The sequence below is a fragment of the Cynocephalus volans genome, chromosome 1, assembly GCF_027409185.1.
Source record: "Cynocephalus volans isolate mCynVol1 chromosome 1, mCynVol1.pri, whole genome shotgun sequence".
Classification (NCBI taxonomy): Eukaryota; Metazoa; Chordata; class Mammalia; order Dermoptera; family Cynocephalidae; genus Cynocephalus; species Cynocephalus volans.
This window is the reverse complement of record NC_084460.1, coordinates 57,719,594-57,743,349: the sequence shown is the minus strand read 5'-3', so window position 1 is coordinate 57,743,349 and position 23,756 is coordinate 57,719,594. Positions and strand designations below refer to the sequence as shown.

The 23,756-nt window shown below is 62.7% G+C and overlaps 2 protein-coding genes across 11 annotated transcripts; one reads left to right on the top strand and one right to left on the bottom strand.

Moving 5' to 3' along the window:
• Positions 1-543: 543 nt before the first annotated feature.
• On the top strand, positions 544-6,461 carry RGS19 (regulator of G protein signaling 19). Of its 9 annotated transcripts, none has more exons than XM_063102570.1 (10): positions 562-628; positions 823-1,173; positions 1,751-1,965; positions 2,085-2,216; positions 2,623-2,767; positions 3,516-3,613; positions 3,811-3,932; positions 5,248-5,322; positions 5,406-5,640; positions 5,730-6,461. In XM_063102570.1, the coding sequence occupies exons 6-10, from the start codon at positions 3,584-3,586 to the stop codon at positions 5,916-5,918; spliced, it is 651 nt and encodes a 216-aa protein (XP_062958640.1). In that variant the 5' UTR covers positions 562-628; positions 823-1,173; positions 1,751-1,965; positions 2,085-2,216; positions 2,623-2,767; positions 3,516-3,583; the 3' UTR covers positions 5,919-6,461. The 9 variants fall into 9 exon arrangements, with proteins under 9 accessions (XP_062958697.1, XP_062958640.1, XP_062958632.1 ...); XM_063102562.1 differs by having other exon boundaries at positions 2,085-2,254; XM_063102553.1 differs by lacking the exon at positions 2,623-2,767 and having other exon boundaries at positions 2,085-2,254.
• An 838-nt stretch (positions 6,462-7,299) lies between these two features.
• On the bottom strand, positions 7,300-14,954 carry TCEA2 (transcription elongation factor A2). Of its 2 annotated transcripts, XM_063099480.1 has the most exons (10): positions 14,802-14,954; positions 12,272-12,334; positions 11,894-11,999; positions 11,013-11,103; positions 9,697-9,827; positions 9,363-9,419; positions 8,770-8,924; positions 8,553-8,699; positions 7,702-7,773; positions 7,300-7,487 (listed from the first exon to the last, which is right to left on the bottom strand). In XM_063099480.1, exons 1-10 carry the CDS (start codon positions 14,868-14,870, stop codon positions 7,479-7,481), a joined length of 900 nt encoding a protein of 299 aa, XP_062955550.1. In that variant the 5' UTR covers positions 14,871-14,954; the 3' UTR covers positions 7,300-7,478. The 2 variants fall into 2 exon arrangements, with proteins under 2 accessions (XP_062955550.1, XP_062955560.1); XM_063099490.1 differs by lacking the exon at positions 9,363-9,419 and having other exon boundaries at positions 8,770-8,897.
• Positions 14,955-23,756: the final 8,802 nt, after the last annotated feature.

Here is a 23,756-nt window from a genome sequence, read left to right as displayed (position 1 = left end):
CCGGATGCAAGAGCCGGCACCCCCAGTGCCCACCAGCACCACGGCACAGGAACCTCGCCCTTCCTCTGGAAGCCCCCGCAGCACCGCGACAGGCTCTTAAACCCATGTGACAGACGCGGCTCAGAGAGGCGAGGGGCCGGCCTGGCCAGGCATGACCACCGGCCAGTCCTCTCCAGCGGCTTCTTGTCACCCAAGCCCGGCATGTGGCAGCTGGGGCCCCACACCGAAGTCTCGTGGACGCCCACATGGACGGCAGAGCCAGGATGGTCGCGCTAAGCAGAGCGGGAGTCACGGCCACACCCCCACCTACAGCGCCAGCTCAGGCCGCCCTCCTCCCCCCCCCCCCCCCCCCCCCCCCCCCCCCCCGGGCCACCCCGAGCGACCATGGGGGCCCCCGCGCCGCTCGCGACCCGGCTGGTGGAACGCGGGGCGGGGAGGAGCGCGTGGGCGGGGCGGAGCGCGTGGGCGGGGCGGGCCCGGCGCCTCCCGGCACTAGGAAGTCCCGGCCCCCGGCTTCGGGGAAGTGCGGCCGAGGCGCCTGCGCACTGCGCCCCGCGCGCCCTCTACGCGGGCGGCCGCACTCGGAGGCGCGGACCGGCGGCGGCGCGAGCAGACGGGAGCGCGGCCGGTGAGTGCGCGCGCGGCGCCGGGGACGGCCGCCCCTCCTGGCCTGGGCGCGGGGCGGCGCGGGCGGGAGCCTCGGGGCCGCGCCCCACGGAGTCCCGCCACGGGCTCCACGTGGACCTGGGCCGCGGAGGCGCTGGCGCCCGCCCCCCGCGCGTGGGGGAGGGGCGCTGCAGCCGGGTTCCCCTTTTTCTGCAGCTCGCAGCCTGGGGAAGTGATTGCTCAAAGGTGGGGGCCGGAAGAGCCCAGGTTTCCGTGTCTCCCGCCCCCCCGCAGCCTGGTGGGAGGGGCCGGGGCGGGACACCGTGTCCGCCCCAGCCCCGTTGAATCTGGCAGCCACTCAGCCTGGCGAGCTTTAGGGGAGGCGCTGCGCCCCTGGCCCCAGCCGATCGAGGACTCCTGGCGCCGGCCTCCCCCCAGACGCCGCAGGAGTCCCTCCTGCCGTCTGACTTGAGTCCCTGCTGCTGCAGTGCACGCCCCTTCGGCAGCCAGGGTGGGGCCCAGATCGAACCTGGCCCCTCCCGACCCCACCCCGCCTTTGGGTCGCTGGTGAGTGGGAAGCCATGGCGAGTTCCTTAAGGTAGGGGTGGGGGCGTCGAGGCTGGAGGAAGGGGCACCTGAGGAAGACAGGCCCCTCCAGAGAGCTCCTCCTCCTATCAGCAGAAAGAGAGAGGAAGGAGGTTGGTGGGTCGCCACACCGCTTCAGAGGTGAGAGTCACCGGGACTAGGAAGGGCTGCCCTGCCTTGGAGGGGGCCGGGCTGGGGCTCCTCCACCAGCCAAGTGGAGAGTGTGGCAGACAGAAAAGGTACTGGGTGGGATCAGAAGTGCGAATGGAACCCCTCTGTCAACCCCCCTCCCAAAGGTTATGACATTTTTTTCTGGGATTGTCACATTTTCTTATTCTTTTTTTGGACTGGGCAGGCTCGGGGACGTTCTTTTTCCTTCTGTGGAGCAGAGCAGCAGGCAGTCCCAAGGGAGCCTGTCCCCAGAGAACAGATTTGCTGCCTGTCCAGCCTCTCCCATCCCAGACTTGGGGACTAAAGCATGAGGGTGGGGAGGGAAGGAGCCCCCCAATACCAGGGTGAGGAGCAGGAAGACCCTACTTCAGATCCTGTACCCCTCCAGGAGAGAAAGGAGGCAGCCCAGGGCACCCATGGGTACCCTGGGGACGTGAGTATCCTGAATCAGGTCCAAGGATAGGCGACCAGGTCCAGGGCCTGCAACTGGGAAAACAGGCTGGCTCCCACCTCTGCATCAAACGGCCCTCATCACCCGGGTCCCACACCGGGACAGGTCCCATGCTCCAATTCAGAGCTGGCTGGAGGTGGCAGCCAAGGAAGGTGTGGGGAGGGGCCTGGTGGGGGTGTGAGGAGGAAGGGTGGCTGCCTGGGGAAGTCACAGCCCCATCTGGGGTACAGCTTCCAGACCTCAGAGGCTGCCACGCCCCTTCCTCTCCTAGAAACTTGACCCCTAAAGGAAAGCCCAGCTGTGGAGCTGCTTTCTGTCTTCCCCTTCTGCTTGCTGGGAGCCTGTGGGACCCACGATCTCAAAGGAAGCCAGGCAGGGATCCTGCACCTGCTCCCAGACTTGGGTCAGGGAAGTGGCCTCTGCATGCTGGGCCCAGAGGCGGTGGGTGTCCCAAGTGTGCAGAACTCAGTCTTGTCCCGTCTGAGCAGAGAGGCCAGGGAGGGAAACCGGGATTAAAAGGCCACAAGCTAGGGGTAGGGCGGCAGGGAGGATGAAAATTAAATGAGAAAATAAAGTGGAATCAAGTCGTGAGCCTCCCAGCCAATGAGGAGGGTGACAGAGTGGCAGACGTGCAGGAAGGCGCAGGAGGCCCAGAGGGCCCTCACCTGGGCAGGAGTGGGCACAGGCAAGGGGCGGGGAGGCGTTCAAAACTGCCTCCAGGGCGCTGATTGGCCACCCTACGCCTTTGCTACATGGACGCTGGGATCTGTGGCCGGCTTCTCAGGTGGCACGCGGGGGGCCTCTTACAGCTTCGGTGCCCCCAGTGTACCTCCACTGCAGAAGGCACAACCCACCACCACCACGCCCCCTTCACAGAGACTGCGAGGCTCCAGCTGGGGAGCAGGGCGCCCTCACTGGCAGCCACCCCCGCTTCCCTGCCTGGCGCACCCTAAGGTGGGGCCTTGGGGCCACAGTGGTTTCCGCAATGGTGGGCAGAGGGAGGGAAATCCTGGTGCCAGCTGGAGGAGGGGGTCAGGGCAGTGAGGACTGTAGAACCAACCATGTACCTCCTCACCAGTGCCCTGCCCCACTCCCCACCCCCTCAGGAAGTCCTGCCCTGAGCCCCACTCAGATCCTCTATGCTGCAGGCCTAGCCTCTGCCCCCAGCTGAGTCTAGGGTGAACAGGCCAGAGTCCTCCGAGGCCCACAGACAGATCTGGACTTTTGGTAGAGAGGAGCTCTGCCCACCTCCCCACCCCAGAGTCTGGACAGAAGCACCCTTGAAGGATGTCTGACCACCCCCTCCACCCACCAATCTGTAGCCCCAGACTCTTGAGGCCCCGGCCCGTATGGGAGGGGCTGGGAGCCGGAAACCAAGAAAGAGGAACCCAGTCTTCCGGCTTCCCAGGGGCTGAGCAGATGGGGTGTCCCTGAACCTTCTGTGGGGGCCTCATCAGGGGCCTGGTCTGGGATGAGGGGCCAGAAGCTGCTGTAGCAGCGTCCTCCCTGACCCTGGACCCCCTGGCAGCCCCATTGTGAGCTGGGATGGGGGTAGGAGCCTGGGGCAGAGCTGGGTCTGGAGGTGGAAGGCAGGAGCAGGCCCAGCCAGGGCTCAGAGAGGGAGGAGGGATCCACCCTCCCAGGGCACAGGCAGGAGCTGGGGTCTCAGGTTCTCAGTCAGAACCTTGGTCCCTCTCCCCAGACCCCCAGGCTGTGGTGAGGGTCCCGGAGCTGGCACCACGGAGCCTGGGCAATCTCCTCCACCCACCCATGCCCACCCCGCATGAGGCTGAGAAGCAGGTACGACTTCCCCTCTCACCTCTGCTTCCCTGGGTTAGACAAGTGGGGCAAGCTGGGGGCTGCAAGGAGGTGGAAGATTCCAGAACACCTGGGAGGGGTCAAGACCCTGGGAGTGTGGCCACCAGCAGGTGGGTCAGGGAGAGGCATGGTCTGGGGGGTTCTGGCCTGAAGGTTGAGGTGGCCCCCTCTTCCCCCAGCACACAGGGCCAGAGGAGGCGGACCAGCCCCCTTCGATGTCCAGCCATGGTGCAGCCCCTGCGGCGGCCCCTGGCCGCAGTCCTTGCTGCCTTTGCTGGTGCTGCTGCTGCAGCTGCTCCTGGTACGTGGGGCGGGCATACAGCCTGCCTGTGCGGGGAGGGGGCAGTAAGGAGGGGGCAGTGGGGCTGCTCCCAGGCCCTCTGGTGGGTGCTGTCCAGGGACTGTTGGGCACTGGCAGCCCCAGGAGGCTTGTGTGTGTGTTGCCCCTTACCTGGCATGCCAAGGGTGTGTCAGTGTGCGGGCACCAGGCCTGCTGCATGCACACATGCCAGTTCACTGAGCACATGCATACCAACGCCACTGTGAGCCGACCCCGCCCAGACCTTCCCAGGCATGTGTGGATGGAGGGGGCATTTGAGCAGGGACATGGGTGAGGGGGCACCTGGCCCTGGCAGCAAAAAGAGCTCCCAGAGTAGTGTGCAGAGTGCCAGGGGTTTGGGGTGTCCAAGTGAGGGCAGGAGTGGGCCCTCCTGGGGTAACAGGACTTCCTAGGAGTGGGGAGGACTGGATCTCTTCAGGCTGCGGGCCCATGACTGTTGAGAGGACAGCATCTGGGGACCCAGTGTGGGGTCAGCTGACCGGTGAGCAACTGAGTCCTGAGCCCAGGCACAATGAGTGGGGGTGACAGTGGACAGTCATGGCTTGCTGGGAGCTTGGCCACAGAGGCCACAGGCCAGCAGGGTGGGGTGACAGTGAACAGTCACGGCTTGCTGGGAGAGTGGCCACGGGGGCCACAGGGCAGCAGGGTGGGGAAGGGCAAGAGGTTTGGGCCCTGCGTCCTGGGAGGCAGTGAGGCCACTGCTGAGAGGGCCAGGGGTGGGGGCGGGAACTGGGTTCTGTCAGGACATTTGGCTCTGGCCTGGATGGGTCCAGCACTGACAGGTATTCCCTGGAGAGAGTCAGGGGCCAGGCTCCAGTACGTGACCGGTGTAGACATGGGGCGCTCACCCCACAACAGCCCACAGATATGTTGACATGGGGCAAGAGAGGGACGGGCCAAGGTCAGGCTGAGAAGCAGGGCTTTGCCTGGCAGGCCAGGGAGGAGGAAGAGCTCCAGGAGCCTGAAGGGTCCCACAGGGCAACAGGCAGCAGGGGCCACGAGTCAATTGCTGGAAAAAAGAGGGCAAAGACTGTGGCCTGGGCACCGTGGCCAGGACAGCAACCTGGACAAGAGGGTCAGTGGGGGGCAGTAGGAGAGGCTGACAGCAGACACCCCCTCCCAGGAAGGTGTGACAGAGCCAACTCCAGGGCTGCCCTCCCCGCAGCAGGCTTGCACACATGCCAGGTCCATGTCACATGTCTGCCCACTTGCCAAGGGCCCACTTGTGGCCGTGGTGGCACGTGTGCCCAGGGCAGTGCCACCTTTCTGCCATTAGGAACCAGGAGCGGCAGCGAGCGTGGCAGGCCTCCCGAGAGAGCAAGCTGCAGCCGCTCCCCAGCTGTGAGGCATGGTGAGTCCAGTGGCTTCTGTGTGCCTTGGGGGGACTCAGGCCAGGGGCCTCGGCCTGACACGGCCTGGCCCCTATGCTTGCAGCACCGCACCGAGCCCTGAGGAGGTGCAGAGCTGGGCTCAGTCCTTCGACAAGCTGATGCACAGCCCAGCGGGCCGCAGTGTGTTCCGGGCATTCCTGCGCACGGAATACAGCGAGGAGAACATGCTCTTCTGGCTGGCCTGTGAGGAGCTGAAGGCCGAGGCCAGCCAGCACGTGGTGGATGAGAAGGCGCGGCTCATCTACGAGGACTACGTGTCCATCCTGTCCCCCAAGGAGGTGCGGGGGGGCAGGGCAGGGCAGCCTGCAGCAGGCAGGGTGGGGAGGGCGCCCCCCAGGGCCCCTGACCTCAGTGCCCTGCCCCACAGGTGAGCCTGGACTCCCGTGTGCGGGAGGGCATCAACAAGAAGATGCAGGAGCCATCCGCGCACACGTTCGATGATGCCCAGCTGCAGATCTACACGCTCATGCACCGGGACTCCTACCCCCGCTTCCTCAGCTCCCCCACCTACCGCTCCCTACTGCTCCAGGGGGCCTCGCAGTCCTCCGAGGCATAGGCCAGGCCTGCAGCACAGATACTCGACCCCCCATGGGCAGGCTCTGGGTCACCTCCAGGTGTGTGTGTCAGTGCACCTTCAGGCACACGCCTGCAGGCCCCCACCCCTGGACATCAGGCCAGACCCCATGGGAAGTGCTGTGTCCCCTGGTTCTTCCCTCACATGGCCCGGTGGGAACTCCAGGTGCAGGACGGCCAGAAGGAAGCCTCTCACCTGGCCAGCCCAGTGCTCCAGTGCTGCAGAGTGGACTCCTGCACAGAAAGAAAAGGCCCTCCCAGGAGGCTCTGCAACTGTATGCCTTGCAGGCCTCTTCGGCGGGCAGCCGGTGCCCGAGGAGACCGTCCTACCTGAGCTGACGGCACCCCAGAGTCAGACCCAGAGCCTCAGAACTAGATATGGGACCTCAGAGCCAGGCTCAAGATGATATAAGACCCAATCTCTGTTTTATAAGTTCATGAACTTTAAACCTGGAAACATGTCTTTACTGTGTTTTATCCAAAAAAAGGAAAAAAAAAGTTTTCATATTTATCTCCGTTTCTCCCTCCCCCCCCCGCCAAAAAATAGGATGTCTTATTATTGAAAATATTTTTGAAGCAAAAGTCTCACCTATTTGTTTCTAAGTTTAAGGGAGATAAAAGAATGAGGAACTGTCCCATCCTCAGAGCTGAAGAGCAGTGTCCTTGGCCCAGGGGCAGGAGCTCCAGTGGCTGCTCTGCCCCCTCCCATGCCCTGGGCCCCCACCCAGCCTCTCCTCAGCAGCAGCCCCAGTGGGTGGCTGTGGCTTTGGGACCCCTGGCCTTGGCCTCCTGTCAAGTGGGGTCAGAGCAGTGTGACCCCAGAGCACCTCAGGAAGGCCAGCGGGGTAGAGCACTGAGGGACAGCCTCTCCCAGGGTCCTTGGTACAGATCACAGTGTTCACCATCTCACAGGCCCCGAGGCAAGGGCTCACTACTCCATCCCCCAAACTGGGAGGCTCAGAGACTGGAAGCTGGAATTGCCTGAGGGCTCCAACACCCCCACTCCGACCTGGGCCAGGGGCTGCCTATGCCTGAGCAGGGTGGGAGGACAATGGGCAGGGTGGTCTAACCAAGACCCCACATGGGCTCCTCCCCACCTGCCCACACAGCCAGCTTAGTGGGGCCTGTCCCACACACGCATGTGTGCACACAAGCACACCCACAGGCAGAGCCACCCCAGCATCCCCAAACCATGCAGCATAAGCAACCTCTCCAGGAGCCAGCCAAGCTCCTCCCCACTGCCTGCCCCCACCAGTGCCACGCCCAGACACTGCCTGACCCCAGGGAGGAGGGCTGTCCAGCCACACTGGGGACGGGGAAGCCTATGCATGGCCCACCCAGAGCAAGGGCTGAGGACAGCAAGATGGCAAAAAGAAACATTTAATAACGAGGAGACAGGGCAGAAAGGTGCGCTCCAGGCAGGCATGTTGGGGGCGAGGTGTGCCACCTTCTGAGGGGGTCCCCAGAGAAGCTGTGTCGGCCAAGGACACAGGGAGTTCTGGACAGGCTGTGGCCTGGAGATGCAGCACGTCTGCAGGAGAGCTCAGCAGAACTGCATGAAGGGGAGGGGTGTCAACTGTGTAGCCCTGCGTGCTGCCCCAGGGTGGGGGGGCAAGACAGGCTGGCCCAGGGCTGGGGTCTCCACCCACCACCCCCAGGCTGCCTGGACATGGCTGTCCCTGGTTTACACTGCAGACCCCACAAAGGAAGAGCCACCCCACCTCCAGAGAGGGCTCTGGGAGGAGCACCTAGGCCCGCCCACCCACCTTCCAGCGGTTTCCACATTCATTGCAGACAACAAAGGTGGTCATGGGCTCATCAGAGCTGCGGATTTGTACCTGCAGGAGGAAGGACCAGGCTCTGCTGCAGAGGGTGTCCCTGACCTGGGCAGTGCTGACCCCACAGCCTCTGGGCCCCCGTGAGTGACCTGATCTGAGGCTGCCCAGTGACCCCAACCTTGGGGACAGAGGAGGTGGTCCACCACAGCAGAGGGCCTTTGTGGGCCTGAAATGCCTCCCACCACCTGGGCCCTCAGCTGAGGGCAGGAGGGACCCCAACAGGAAGGGCCCCATGGTGAGGGACTAACAGGGACCCCCAGTAGCCGTGGCAGCCTTCTGGAAGCACACGGGCAAGACTCACCCCACAGGCAGGGCCAGTCCTGACGGGGGAGTGAGTCAGGCCCCGAGCAGCCCCAGGGGCAGACAGAGCGCTTCTCACAGGCTCCGTCCTCCAGGCGCAGAGGCTGCCACAACCCACTCTCCTTACCAGATCCCCCAACATCTCTTGGGGTCCACACAGTCTCCTCACAGCACCTCAGGGTCCTCTTCCGTGGCAAGGTCTGAGGGTCCTGTGACCACCACCAGGCAGCAACCACACTGCCTCCTGCCAGCACTGATGCTCCTCGTGGCCCCTCCATGCTGGGCTGGGCCCCCCAGCTTTACCACCCCACAACAAGTGGGACCCACCACCGGAGACACTGCTTACTGGGGCCCGAGGGTCCTGGGTCAGGGGAGAGGCTCAGGGAGAAATAACACTCAGACCACAGCCCTGGCACCATGTCCAGGCGTGAGGGCAGGGACAGGCGCGGGCTCCAGGAGGGGCACCAGCGGCCACTCACCTGTGTGTAGGTGCAGTTCTTCTTTCTGCACTTGCCACAGGTGAACAGGTCAGTCTGCGTGCCGCCCGTGCGGGCCATCTGGTGCTCACGGATGGCCTCTTTGGTCATGGCCTTGCGGATCTCCTTCAGCTCATCGCTGGCCATCTCCTGGGGCAGGGGGCCAAGTGCTTAGCCCACGACTCCACAGGGAGGCCCCAGTCCCTCTAGTGGGGCTCACCTCCGACGTCATCACGGCAATCTGCTGGGGCGTGATGGCACCACACAGCACGTTCCGCCGCAGGTCCGGGTTTTTGGCGTCCTTCAGGTTGGAGATGCGGCTCCGCACACGGTTCTTGTACTTCATGTCTGTGTTCCCAACGTCCCGGAAGATGCGTGCAGGCGTTTAAGGACCCATGAGGCCAGTGCCACTGCCCTCCACCCACCCTGCTGGGGGCCATGGTGGGAGTGGGGGCCTGGGGATGTTCTGCCAACCCACACCAGAGTCAGGCCGCCCACCCAGGCCTGGAGGTGAGCTGCAGGGCCGCAGGGCTGGGCCTCTACCAGACCCGTTCTTGGCTGAGACCCAGCTGCCGGCTCTTGGCCTCAGGGACCAAAGCCTCACCAGCAGGCAGAATCAGCCCATCAGTCAGTCCAGGGAGGGCCCTCCTGGGGTGAGGCTGCCCGACCACCCAGGAAAGGGCAGCTGACTGCCCGGAGAGGGCACCAGCATCCAGGCGTGGGCATTGAGCAGCCACCAGGGGGAGCTGGGACCAGCGGCCTCCTGACTCCACCAGAAATCCTTGGCCCCATAAGCCCCTACACAAAGGATATATTCCTCAATCTGGGCTGACAGATGCTCACAATCCGCACCAATGGCCACATGGTCATCTGCAAGAAGGAGCCCTGACTTAGCTGCCCCACTGGCTTCTCCACCCTCTTGCCTGCAAATCACCTTGGCAGTAGAGGGGACATTATGTCCCTAGGGGACACTGCCCAGGATCCAGGAGTTCTGGTGTCCCCAAGGACCCCCTGTCCCCTCCTGGGGCCACAACAATAGGCTGAGGGGGGAGGCCGCCCTCTGGAAGCAGGCCCCTGGGGCAGGCAGGGGCCCAGGTCGCCCTATGAATCAGTGTGTGTTCAGAAGCCAGGGCGGCCAGACACTCACGGACTGCCTGCAGGGCAGCGGTCAGCATCGCGCGACACTTGCTGCGCACAGCATCGCAGGTGACGGGCACTGGGGGAAACGTGGTGATCCTCGGGGTTGATGGTGTCCTGGGCAGCTCTGGCCTCTTGCGGCTAGAGAGAGACAGAGCTGTTAGGATCAGATTTAAGGCCACATGTACCTAGGTGAGACAGTGGCCCCCGAAGAGCAATGGTCACAGCACGGTCCCTACCTCCCACATCATTTGCTCCACCCTGATAGGCCGGCCAAGGACGTGACCCTGCCTGTCTCCAACCCAGCCCAACCCAGCCTGCCCGTGGGGTCTACCCAGCTGGTCAGAGGAGCGTGAGCTTTGAGGTCCCTGGTGGGTCTGGGTGCACCATCCCAAACAGAAAAAGATGCCAGACCCCAGCACTCAGCGCCTGGGCAGCATCGCCACTGGTCAGAGTGGGCTGTCGTTCCTGTCACCTCTGGGGTGCCCTTCATCTGGGAGGCCAGGGACACAGGCCACACTGCAAACACTGCTGGACCGACAGCTGCAGCAGCTGCTACTAGATCAGGAATAGGCAGAGGAAGACAGCCGCCAGGGGAAGACAAGGCGGGTCGCCCATGGCCAGGTGCTGCTGTCGCAGGTGCCCCATTCGGCATGTGTAAAACAGGGCAAGGACTCCCGTCTCAGCTGGGCCCCAACATGGGGCTGCCTGATAACCAGGCTGCATCCACCTGGCCCTCCCTAATGCCCCCTGTGGAAATTGGTGGAAGAGGCAGCTTCCTGGGGGAGAATCAATGTGCGCAGGGTGGAGTTGAGCTTAGTCTCACGGTCATGCCATAAACCCAGACTTCAGCCTGTCCTGGCCAGGCCCAGCCCACAGACACTGCTGCCCAGTCCAGGCAAGAACTAAGCAACCTCTCGGCCACAGCCTGTCCCAGTGAGCACCCCCAGTCTACACAGCAACAGGGCTCTGACCACCCTCCTGGGGCAGCAGCCAGCACAGGTCAGCAAGAACCAGATCCAGCACAGCATCATGGAGGAAGTGGACAGGAGGTGCCTGCAGGCCCGCTCAGGATCTGCAGGAGCTTGCTGCAGAGGAAGACACCAGGGTGGCTCACAAAAGCCAGAGGGACACAGCACATGGCTCAGGTGGTCATGGCAGGAGGGACTCAGCTGTGAGACATAGCATCCAGTGTGAGACTAACTAACCCTGTGCGTGGCCCCCTGGAGAGAGCCCCTGCATCAGGTGCGCAAACATCAGCACTCTTCTGCTGAGGAAACTGAGGCCAGGAGGCAGAGGTGTGCACATGCCTTCCAAGTGTGCTACCTGAGATCCATGGCCTCTGCAGTGTCCTTCGAGGATGACGTGGGCAGAGGTGTGCCCCTGCCCCGCTCCCTGGCTTTGGCATCTGAAGCATCTGCAGTTGCCAAAAAAGAGGGGGAGGGGCTGGTCAGGGGAAGGCGGAGGAGGGAGGGCAGCAGAGCACCACCAAGGCACAGCATCAGCCAGACCACTGGCCCCAGCGGAGCAAGACACCAGGAGGCCGCCAAGTCTTCCTGCCAAGGGACCCTCTCTCCCCAGCAACCCCATCAGCCTATGCAGTCCCATACACGCCCCACTTAAGCTCGCCACTTGTGGGGCCTCTCTGGGGTCCATATTCCTGCCAGTCCTGGCAAGACAGACCAAGCATGGCCCCCACAAGGCTTCTCCTGAAACCCCAGCCTTGAGCAGAGACAGGTCCAGGGCCTGCGCTGGGGACCAGGACGTGCTGGTGCCACGGGTGGTCCAATGGCCACACAGGACTGCAGAGGCCCAGGTTGCATGGCTCTGTTTCACAAGGGTGTGGACAGAGCTCAGGATGAGAAGGCCTCCTCCCGGGGTCCAGTGGTGAGGCCTTCACCCCCGCCCTCCCTGGAGCATCCAGGCCGTGCCATTCTCTGCAGTGTGATTGCCCCCAGCCCAGTCCAGGTCCTGGCCTTGGCTCTCTTCTTTGTTCTGCCTGGAGGGAGCCCCCTCCCCAACACACACCCTTGCCCAGCCAGTCACACGGCACTCATCAATCTGCTCCAGCCCCAACCTGGGTGCCTCCTGGTCCAGGTCTGTCACCACCCCACTCCCAGGTGGCCCTACACTATGCTGACCAGCAAAAGGTCAGCGCTTCTGGGGGCCCATTGCCCGAGCACTCAACCGCACTGCCTGACCCGCACCCAGGAGCTTCTTCCAGGACTTGATGAGGGACTTGGCCAGTGCAATGACCTCCTCGTCCGAGCTCTGCTTCCGCAGGGCGTTGACAGACATCCCAACGCGGGTAGACTGCAAGGTAAGTGGCCTGAGTTGGGAGGCAGCAGGCACCTGGTGGTTCCCACAGAGCAGGGGCAGACAGCCCTCCTGATGGTACTGTCATATTTGGACAGCAGGAGACTCAGCCATCATGGACAAGGTTGGGTTAACATCCCCTCCCCGTCTCAACAAGGACCAGGGAAAAGAAGGGACCTTCTTCTCAGGAAAAGGCATGGGGGCACAGAGAAGCTCTGCCAGGTGCCCTCAGAACCGCTGTCCCAGGGCCAAGACAGGCAGGGACCTACCTGGAGCAGATGCAGCGTAACAGGCATGGCCTTCAGCTCCCGCAGCAGGTCCATGGCTCCCTCCTGCAAGGAGAACAGGACCTTCATAAAGACTTTAGACCTCACTGGACAATCCCACCTCCTCCTGCCCACGGGGGCGTCACAAGGTAGTGACAATTTGGAGATGCCACCTGGGGTCAGAAGGCGGCCACAATGCCTGCACCTGGAGACGCCCAGGGCTCTGCCCATGTGTCCTTGCAGCAGGCAGGGCCTCACTGCCCACCCCAGGGCAGGAGTGGGAAGGGAAGTGGCTCTGCAGGCTCAGTCACATCCACGACCCGCATCCGTGGCAACAGCCTCACTGACCTCACTGTAACCACATCAGGTCACTAATCAAACCATGGGAACGGAAATGCCAACCCCCCAATGCAGATCAGGAGCCTTCAAGGGCCACAGCCCCTCCCCTGCAGCGAGGCCGACACCCAGTAAAGGAGGAGCTCCAGGTTTGCTCACCCGGTCTCATCCATGCCCTCGTGGGTAGGGCAGTCTCTCTCCAAAGTGCCCCACCCACCAGCTAGGAGGGGCTGACCAAGGGTGTCCCTGCTGAGGCCAAACCCACCACAGCCACAGTTACAGCCAACATTGATCAGCAAGGCCCATAGCCCCACTCATCATCCATGATCCCTCCAGGCCTCCAAATTACCCCCAAGCTGGCCATCAGCCCTCGCCTGGACTGCTGCAACACACCTCCCAACCTCCCTCCTCTGCCCCATCCCCATGAGGTTGGGCACAGACAGGCTGCACCTCCACTCCAGGAAGCTTCCGGATGCTCTTCCAGGGTGCCAAGCCACCCACCCCAGGACCTATGCACCAGCTGCTCCACCGCCCAGAACATGCCTCCCTAGGATGACCACAGGGCTTGTGCCCCTGTCCCTCCAGTTTTGCTCAAAGGACACCTCCTCAGTGAAGCATCCCCTTCTTAAAAATGCAATGGTGCCAGGTAGCACCCCCCTCCTCCTCCCTTGCTGTGCCTTTCCTCCACAGACCCACAGTCACTCTGCAACGTCCCCACCCCACGAGGGAGTCAGAGATGACTGACCCAGACACTCAGGTGTCCTCAGCCCAGAAGCAGTGGAAGGGGCTGCGCCTGCCCACCCAATCTGGGCATCTCTGCTCAGGCTGCAGCCCCTCCTTACCCCCTCCCAAAGTCAGGCCCAGCCCTGAGGTGACTTCCTCAGAGGGGACAAATGGGCGCCAGAGCTAAGGCACTGTTCCCTGACAGTCCTGCACATCAGGCAATGGGGCTTTCAGTGGCTCACAACCAGAGAGGCATTAAACCCCCAAACAAGGCCTCCAACTCCCCCAAGGGGTCTCTCAGGTGCTGGAGCCCACCAGGAGCCCCTCCCCCTCCTCATTCTCCCCTGGGGCCTCTGCCCACGCCCACCCCTCCCTCGGCTCTGCCCAGTTCAACTCAGCCCTCTGTGGGTTCCATGACCCACCTCTGCTCACCCCCACTCTGGCATTTATCATTTCTGTTCTTCCTCCTCTCTGATCACCTCTGGAAACGGCTACAGATCATTCCCACACCCCTACTCCGTGCTGCTCAGGGCCTCCCAGGGATGTGAACACAGTGGTGGGAGCCTCTGCTTCCGATATGAATGTGTGGGTGAAAACCTGCCCCCTTCCTGGTGTAGACCCTAGTCTGTAGGAATCCAGACTCAACCGCGCTCAGCCCAAAAAGCCCTCCGGCAAATTTCCACTGCAGGCGACAGCCCTGGGTGGCTGCACCCGCCATGAATCCGCAGCCTCCACCACCCGGGGCTGGCCCGGCAGGAGCTCGCTGTCTGGGTGGGAGAGCACAGGTCATGTGTACTGAGCCAGCCAGGCATGACTCGGGACCTCCTGGGCCCCTCCCCACCCCCGACAAGGCAGGTACCACCGCTCAGGGTGCTGCCGTGGGATGCTGTGCAGGCTGCCTAGGTCATGAAACTGGACCTGGACCCCCACTGGCCGCCTGACAGCAGAGCCCCAGGCCGAACCGAGCCCAGCGGGCCACAGGCTGCAGCCCCAGGACACTCCCAGGCGGGCTCGCCTGGCCTCCTAGATCTTACATAAGCACTCGGGCTCTTTCCCGTGGTCTCTACGTTATCTACCCACACCCAAGTCGCTGCTGGCCGAGTCCTGGGTAAGGAAGGGAGAGAATTTATTAGAGAAGCCTGGTTCTTCTGTGGTGGAGTCAAGGAAGAAAACGGGGCCCCCCAGCCAAGAAATGCCCCCAGCCGGCCTGCAAAGGGGGCGGCACTGTGGCTCCATTTGGAAGGAGGTCCGCGTCAAAATCCAAACTCTCGCGGATGGGAGTGGGCGAGGAGGCGGGGGGCGGGGGCGCCCGAGCGGCGGGGCCGGGTCGGGGTCCGCGCTTAGGGGCAGGGAGGGAGACCGATCCCGAGGCGGCGGGGTCTCGGCCTGGCGGGAGTGGTCCGGGCCGATCGCGGCCTTCGCCGGGGGTGCGAGACAGGGCTGGCCGGGGGTCCTGGCGGCCCGCGCCCCTCACCGCGCTCTTCTTGGTCACCATCTTGTCCAGCCTCCGGGCGATCCGCGCAATCTCCTCCTCCTTGCCCATCACCGCCTCGGGGGCAGCGCCCCGCGCCCGCCTCCGCCGCCCGGCTCGGACCCGGGCCCAGCCGCCGCCGCTGCCGCTGTCCGCGCCCGCCGCCGCCGACGCAGCCCCTCCGCAGGCGGGAGACCCTCGGTTCAAACCCCCGGCCTGCGGCCGCGCGCTGCACCCTGGGGCGCGTAGTCTCCGAGCGCGCCCGCCCCGCCCGCCTCGCGAGTGCCCGCCCTGACGCGAACTACAACTCCCAGGCGCCCCCCTGCAGCGCATGGCTCCCTGGGAGTCGTAGTCCCGACGCGCAGCCGGAGACCCCCCCCCCCCCAGTCCCACAATCCCCCGCGCGGGCCGCCGAGCGTTGGGGGCGCCGAGCGTTGGGGGCGCCGCTCGAAGCCTGCGCGCTCGGCCGTGGCTAGGCCCGGTTCGCGGGGTCTCAGCGGCGTCCTGTCCCTCAGTCCCCCGCCCGTGATGGGCGTGGGGTCGCGTCCGTCTCCCAAGGCTGCCGTCGTACGACTGAGGCGCTTCACGTCGCACACCGACAGTTCTCGCCGCCGCCGCCGCCCGCAGGGCCAGTGTGTCCCTTTAAGTTGACTGCTGGAGCCCTGACCCCACCCTAACAGCGCCCAGGTGGGAAATCCTATCATGTGCTTGAAAGGCGGGGCCTTGGAGAGGTGATCGGATCAGTGGATTGATCTTTCACGGAGTAATGACTTATGTCCTGGTTCTGATGGCTTTATAAGGACAGTGAGTGAGCAGGTTATCTCCCTTGCTGAGGCCATTCTCACCATGTGACACCCTGTGTCGCTGTAGAGTCACCACCAAGAAGACCCTCACCAGGTATATTCCCTGGACTTTGGACTTCCCAGTCTCCAAAACCGTTAAGAAATAAATTTCATTTATTTATAACTTGCCCAGTTTCAGGTATTCTGTTATAAGCAACAGAAACGGACTGATACTTCCAGAATCCCCACCAATGCCGGGCACCTTCTCAGAGATGCACATGCTGAGTGGTTTGCTGGAGGAGGCACGATTCCAAGGGAGGATGCAGGCCAGGGAACTGGTGTCTTCAGTGTTGTGGGGACCACAGGCACTGAAGTTCAGGCCAAGGAACCATGAGGCCAGGTGGCAGGTGGGATGTCCAGATGACCTGGGATGATTGTGCCTTGGGCTCTTAGTAGCATTAATTAGATATGATTGAGTTGAGCTTCCCAGCAGCCAAGTTGAAAAGGGAAATGTGGTCAAATATGAGATTCAACTTAATCATAAGGAAAAAGCATGAAATTCCTTGTAGGGAGCAAAGCTTTTCCAAGACAGAGGCTGTCATGGATGAACACAGCACTCCTGTCTCCATGCCACCTCTGATTCTGCCCCTCACTGTGAGCTGGGGCCATAGCTCTAAGCCCAGCCCAGCCCAACCAAGCAAGTTCTCATGGCCAGAATCCCATGGTTTGAACACGTGCAAAGCCGCTGAGGGTCCAGCCACACCAGGGGCACCAAGGGAGGTTGGAACCACACACCCTTCAACCACACTCTCGATGGCTGATAACTGACCAGACCAAGGAGCTGGCCGGGGTCCTGTGGAACCAGTGCTGGGGCTGCCCTTGTGCAGAGACAAGCACACTTGGCCTTGGAGATCCAGGCTGCATGGTCTTCGAAGCTGGCTCCCCACCATCCATGGAGGCTGCCCAGCCAGCCCATGGGAGCACAGGCCTCTTGGACAGATGGGGGTGAGTTGATGCAGAGACCACCTAAAGGGGAACACACCCTCGAGCTGGGGGAGACCTCTGAGCACCAGGACTGAGTTTCCTGAGACACCAACAGGGCTGGAGCAAGAAAGGCCCTCCTGGGCAGCAAGTGCAAACCCAGATGGTCAGCATGGAGAGCAGAGAAGGCATGTGCGTGTCCAGGTGACCCCAAAATATCTTTGTCATTAAGATGAGAGTCAGAAAGGAGACAGGGCCAGGACAGACCCCCTGGAAGCATCCCCGGTCTGCCAGAGGCATTTGTGCAGACACCTGACCCAGCTGAGGCATCAGCATCCCCAGGGCACGTCGCCATCGTGGAGCCGGCGGTGAGGCCAGACCCCGTCTGGGTTCTCCACAGGATGGACAAGCACATGCTGGGAGGGAATGCAGGCACCACCCTGGACACCCCCTGACCTGCCCAGGCAGACCAACCCAATGGAGGGACTTTGAGTGAAGGATGCTCCTAAATATTTGGCTCACTTGAACGTGTTCAGCCGCAATGACACCCTGGCACAGTGACTCTCAAAGCATCACCTAGGGCACTGGTTAAGAACAAAGACCCTACCCCTTGCACTCCCGGTGAGGGTGGGGGCCTAAGGTCTTTGTCCTCTGTGATATCTCTGTACAGGTCAGAGGTGCGGCCACAGGCCAGCGGGGTGGATGAGGAACAGTGGGTGCCCAGAGGAAGGGAGAGGCTCAGGAGGCTAGGCAGCTGTTTCAGGGGTGCAGAGGGTATCCCAGGGTTAGGAGTTGGGATGGAGTTTGTATCCCAGCCCGAGCAACCTTATCCAAGCCGCAGGAGGGACAGAAGCCATGGTAGAACAGAGACTGTGGAGATGCGGCTGAGACAGAGACAGGCAGCCAGGCACTGTGGAGGGGCCGTATGAGTGGGAGGGCAGAGTAGGCAAGGGTATCAGCCAGGAGTCCAGGGGGTCAGGGACCAGCTCTCTGATGGAAGAGACACTGGGTGGGAGGGAATGCTTGTCTCCTCTCAGCTGACCTCCAGCAGAAACGTATCATTCCTCCTGTCATGAACAAGGCCACAAACCCTATCTGGTCAGCAGAGCCTGGGACTAAGCACAGCACAAACCAGAGCCACCTCACACGTGTGAGCATTGCTGCCACCAGGCCTCACACTCACTGTGCTGGGAACTGCGGTGGTCAACCCAACACCACATCTTGTCACTCAACAAGTCAGTGAGGAAGCGCTTGGATTTCTATGTCTCAAATGTGAGGATGTATTTTCATCCCTGTGTGTTAGTATGATGGGTTTCCTCTGTAATCCTGTGAATTTTATTTTGGGTGCTGCACGTTATGTGGCTCCAACACAGGGACACAGGGTTGGGGAGGAGCCCAGACTCTGTCTGGCAGAGTAGAGGAGGCTTGAACCACCTGCTTGGGGCCTTTATCCTCTCCCATGATGTCTGGGGGGCCTTCGCCTCCTGGGGCTCTCGGGACAGAGCTCATAAGGAGCCACTGCGGCTGCAGAAATGGGGAAACGAAGATGCTATGGCCCCTTGAGGATGGTGGCTGGGAGGTCGGGGCCCCTGCAGGAGGGTGTCCAGCAGGGAGCCCAGCCTGTGGGGCTGCACTGAGCATCTGGGGAGCCTGGTCAGGCAGGTGTGGATGGGCCAGTGGTGGCCTGGCCCATGGCAGGGGCAAGTGATGGGGAGGAAGGAGTGGACAAGACAGGTGGAAGTGGGTAGAAGAAGGGGTGGGGTACTTCTGACCTAGGGACCTGGGGGCCACAGCCTCTCCCCAACAGCAGGAACCCCCAACCCCAACATGGTGCCATCTTGAGTGGAAGCAGCCACTGCAGGGGACAGGTGTGAACCCATCAGAGTGATCAGGGAGCCTGGTGTCTGGTGGAGCAACCCTGCCCCATGGGCTGAGGAAGGTGGCTGGCCCCAGTGGCCTGTGAGGAGCGGTGGCCTCTAGGTGGTGGGAGCGAGCCACAGACCAGCCTGACACTGGCCCTCCCCAGGGAGGTCCAGTCAGTTCCCAGCAAGAGCCACTGCTGCCCAGCCAGGGTGAGGAAGTGGTCAGTCCTGGAGGGAGGCATCGCTTGTGGGCTGTGGCACAGCTGACCTCGAAACTCTCATCTCCCTGCCTTAGAAGTCCCTGGTCCCAGGGCCTTTATGAGTGCCCCATCTCCAGGACCTTGCTCAAGCTTTCACAGCACACCCCAGGCCTCTCCTGGACCTCGTCGACCTTGGGAACTTCGCAACGAACTGCCGGAGCCACCAGACCCTCCTGTGCCCTCAGGAAGCAGCAGCCAGAAGGCAACAACATCAGAACCAACGATTCTCCCGTGGGCACTCACCCCCGCAGGGCATGTTCCCTCCAGACCCCACCTGGCCCCTCTGCAGTTAAAGAATTTTCCTTCCTCTTTGGCAGGTCTCAGGCGTGTGCACACGCACACACAGGTGGAGCCACCCCGCACATGGGTCTGTGATGCACCTATTCTCCAGAGAATGCTCTCTTGAGGGCAAAGCCTGTGCATCCCACCCTCTGCCACAAACCCAGCCCTGAGAATGGAGCCTGGCTCCTGATAGGTGCTCAGGAAGTAGGTGATGTCTGAAGGAAGAAGGAAGGTGGACAGGGTCAGGTGGAGGGAGGACCCCGCCTGCCACCTTCCCATGGCTGAGCCCCACTTGGCTTATCCTAAGAGGTTTTGTCTCCTCCTCCAGGGGGTCTCCCACTCTTGATGTCTTTATGCAACAGGTACATGGCTCTGCCTTCAGGAGTACTTGGTGGACAATGTGGCCTGTCCCGGGGCTCTGAGAGGGACATGTCCCAGCCTGGAGGTCTGAAGGGGAGACATGGCCTAACAAGGGCCTAGGGGCAGCCCAGGGTCCACCCCCGGGGCCAGCTGCACCTTTGGCCCAGAGGCTCACCCCTCCCCCATCCTAGTCCAGGAAACATCGGAAGCTCAGGCCATTATTTTTCTATTTGTGTCCCCTGCCCCCCGCCCGCCCAAAGCCGACCGTGACCCCAGTGGCCGACATCCACGCTTCCCCTCTGGCTGAGGGGGATCGCGGTGGGAAGACCTCTGCCGCCAGACTCACACGGAGCCCCTTCTTCCCATGGCCAGCCCCACCCTGGCATTGGCACCTTTCCCAGCCTAGGCACCCAGCCCTATCTGCACCCCATCCCAGTGTGGGGGCTGCAGCACCCCCTACGAGGCTCTGTGGAGCCGTGACTCCAGCTGGCTCCACCACGGCCTCCCTAGGGTGTGACCTCTGAGGGACCTGGATCCAGCAAGAGGCACTCTGTCCAGGATGCAGGACATGGGGGCTGAGCCCACACTCCTGGCTTTGCCATGGCAGCAGCAACCCATGGGGGCCTCAGTCTCCCTGTCTGCAGAATGGGAAGAGCCACCCGCCCAGGGTAGCGTCTCTCGGAAAGTCCCCAGCCTAGCCCATAGCCTTGGCCCCAGCCCAACTCCCTCCCCCAGAGGCAGCACTGAGGAGGCAGGAGGCATCCCCCAGAGGCCAGTGGCAGCCCTGGCCTGCTCCAGGCTTCTTTAACAATACGCTTCCCCCACACAATTCCCAGAAATGCCGCCCTCCCAGCCCGCCCGGCCGCCAGCCTGGCGGCTGCCCCACCCACCCCCTCCCCAGGGGCTCCAAGCAGCCAGGGGTCAGGGGCTACGGGTGAAGCATGGAGGTCTGCCTCACAGCAGGGCAACAGGGGTCACTGAGGCAGTGCCCCCTGAGCCCAGGCAAGCCAGCCCTGCCCTGCCCTCCAGGAGAAAGACCAGGGAGACTCCCAGGGCAGCTAGAGTGGGGGCCAGGCCAGGCTCCCCTGCAAGAGCAGAACCCCCTGCCCCTCTCTGCCAGTGGTGAATCTGTCCTTCCTGCCCTGAACAGGCCCATCTTCACACAGCAGCTGTACTGACGCCTGGAAAGCGAGATCAGATCACTCCTTCTACTCACACCCTCCCAAGGCCCCAAGTCTCACTCATAAAAAAGTGAGACCCTCCCACGTCCTCCTTCACCCTGGTTCCCTGCTCTCTGCACCCCTGGCTCTCCCCACACCAATGGGCTGCACCAGGGCCTTTACACCTGCTCCTCCCTCTGTGTAAAACACTCCTCCCCACTACCCCATGTCCCACCACACCTGCCTTTCAGAGTTGGCTCTAAAGTTGTCTTGTGCAGTGAGCACTCTCAACACAGCCCCCATACCTGGCACCCCAAATTCCAACTGTCTGTGGGTTTTGCTGGCTGTCTCTCCACACCAGAGTGGGGCCTCCCACAGGCAGGGGCTTGGGTCTGTTTTGATCTCTGCTCTCTGCCAAATTCCCACCTCCTGGAACAGAGTTGGTACACAGCAGGTGCTGATAACAAACAGATGGACAAAGGAATGATTCCTGTCCCTGTGTGAGAAGGGGTGGACGATCCGCGAGAATACAGACCTGCCCCCCACCCGTTTGGCAGCCCCAGCTGGATGGGCCACCAAAGCCACTTGTCTCCAAAGCCGGAACAAGCAGTGGAAAAGAAACACACAGCTTCAGCCTTCTACCCTGCAGCGCTGGCTGTGGCTGAATGGGCAGGTGACCACCTGGGGTGTTCCCTCTCTCCTGTCCTGACCTCCCTCTCTCCCCATTGCCCGGCCTGGCAGGGGAAAGGGGCCGTGCCAGCCAAGGATAGGGAAGTCGGGGTGGGTACCACCTTCGAGGGTCCCAGGGCACCTGAGCGTGCCAACACACGTGTGCGGTGTGGGGCACACAGAGCCCCCCATGCCTCCGTGGAGGCACCAAGGGGACCAGGGCACACAGGAGTCAGGGACTCCCACAGACCCAGGCCCAGGGCATTGAGATCTGGAGAGGCGGACACACAGCAGTGGCCACGGCCACGGCCACAGGTGGCATGGGGGTGGGGCCAGGGGTGGGGCCACCGGAACTCAGGAGGGAGTGACCAGCCTGCAGGGGCTGGGGCGCTGGACAGAAAGTCTGGCGCCTGCAGCCTGGGCTGGCCCTTGGCTCCCTCAGCTCCCTCGCAGCAAGGCCAGCCTTCCTTCCTGAGCCACTGTTTCCTGGCCCCGCCCTGCCGTTGCCACAGAAACCTAGAGCAGCCTGGGCCCCCCCAGCCTGGTTCCCATGGAGCCCCCGCCGAGCAGCACTGCGGGGAGGCCCACACAGCACGCAGCAACCCAGAGGACGCAGCAGCCCCCAGGGCTCACACAACATACCCAATGCCACCACTCTCGTCCAGTGCCCCTAAATGTGGCCACAGCTGGCAATCACACCATAGGTGTGTGCCCACCACAGCACAACACCCCCAGAATCAGGAGCAGCTTCTGCAGCAGCCACCAGACCCCAGGAGCACCCCCAGAAGCCACTCCCACAGCCCGTGACCTGACCCCCTGCTGTCACCCTCAGGTCACAGGCTGCACTCAGCACTCCCACCCCCACAGTCCCCCATGCCCCTCGGCCCAGAGAAGCCCCCACCCACTCAGTCCTGCTGGCCCCACAGCAGCGGGGCAGACGAGATCCCGACACCACAGGATGCCCTGCATACCACCCTTCAGACCTGCAACAGCCCCTCATTCACGCAGCACACCTGAGACCCCAGCCCACATGCCCCTGCATGGCCCCCACACCCACACCCACAGACCCTCTGACAGCCCGACACCCAAAGCACACTGACACTCCAGTGCCCACACCGACACCCAGCTCTGTGTTCAGCTCAAGGGCCCACGTGACTGTAGCAAATCAGGCACATGGACCCGAACCCCAAACCCAAGTGAGCACTCAGCCTGCTCATGCCACACGCCCACTGACACCCAGGAAAGCACAGAGGCTCCAAGCACACCAGGACTGACTCCCAGGAAAGCATGGGGCTAGGGGAATCCACTGTCCCTAGGCAAGGGCCCCCGTGTCCACCCAAACCAAACCTTTAACTGGCCGAGAGACATGTACACACACACACACACACACACGTTCCACCTGCCTCTGAGGCATCAGGTTGCTCTTCCAGAGGCCTTGACCCCAAGGAAGAGGTCGTGGCTGACCTGGCCTCGAATCTCTCTGCCCCAGTCCTTAGGATCCTACAGCCTCAGCTGTGCCAGGTCAGTCCAGGCCTGAAGCCACAAACTGGGGACAAGATTCTGCTCGGAGAGGCAGGAGGTAGGATCTGAACTGGGTGGCTGGCTCCAGAGCCAGGGTCTCAGAAGACCAGAGTCCCCCTCCACCTGGAACCACATCCTACAGGGACCCCCACCCCCACCCTTGGGAAGCAGGCTGGTCCAGGCCCCGCAGGACTCAGTAATTGGTCCCAGCCTCACTGCTGCAGCCGCCCGAGGGGCCGGGCTGGTGGGAGCCTGGGAGGTCTGTGCCCAGGCAGCGCCTGGGAGGTCCCGCCACCCCCGGCCCCGGAGCTGAGCCAAGCCAAGCCCCCACCCAGAGCCACTGAGGGGGACTACCCAGCATCCTTTGCAGGCCTCACTCAGAGGCTGGGGGTCCAGTCCAGGCTGAGGGAGGGGAGCAGGTGGAGGGCACTCAAAACCCAGGCCAGCCCCACACTTGCAGAGAAAACTTGCCCCCCACTCTGCATTTCTGTCTGGGAGCTGGGGGCTACACACAGGCCCCTGCAAGGGTGGGCAGCAGCCACCCTGGACCAGGCCCGACTGAGGTGGGGTTCCAGAGGCACAGGAACGCCCCTGCACTCGTGAGTCTCCCCAGCGTTGGACAGAACTGGGGCTGCCGATCACTGGCCAGAGAAGCCTTGGGGACCCTTCCTTTTTTGGGTGCTAAGGACCACACTTCACTGAGCAGGACCCCCGTCCTCAACCCACGGGTCCCCATCTCATTGGAGAGTCCAGCTAGTCTGGCTCCCAAGCCGCTGGGCAGCCTCACCACTAGGGTCCACTTCACCCCACCCCGAGGCAGACAGACACAGCACATACAGACCATACACACAGACTGAGGTGCACACGTGCACACACGCACACTCACACATGCACGCACGCGAACACACCCATGCCCCTCCCCCAGCACAGCTAGCCACACCCACTCCAGCCCTTGCACAGCCTGCGGCTCTGGGGTCAGGGCCACCCCAACTGCAGTCCCTACCCCTGTTGTTCCATCTGGACAGTGGTGGCCAGGGGAGGGTAGCCTCACCCTGCAGAGGGAAGAGAGCACCCTCAGAGG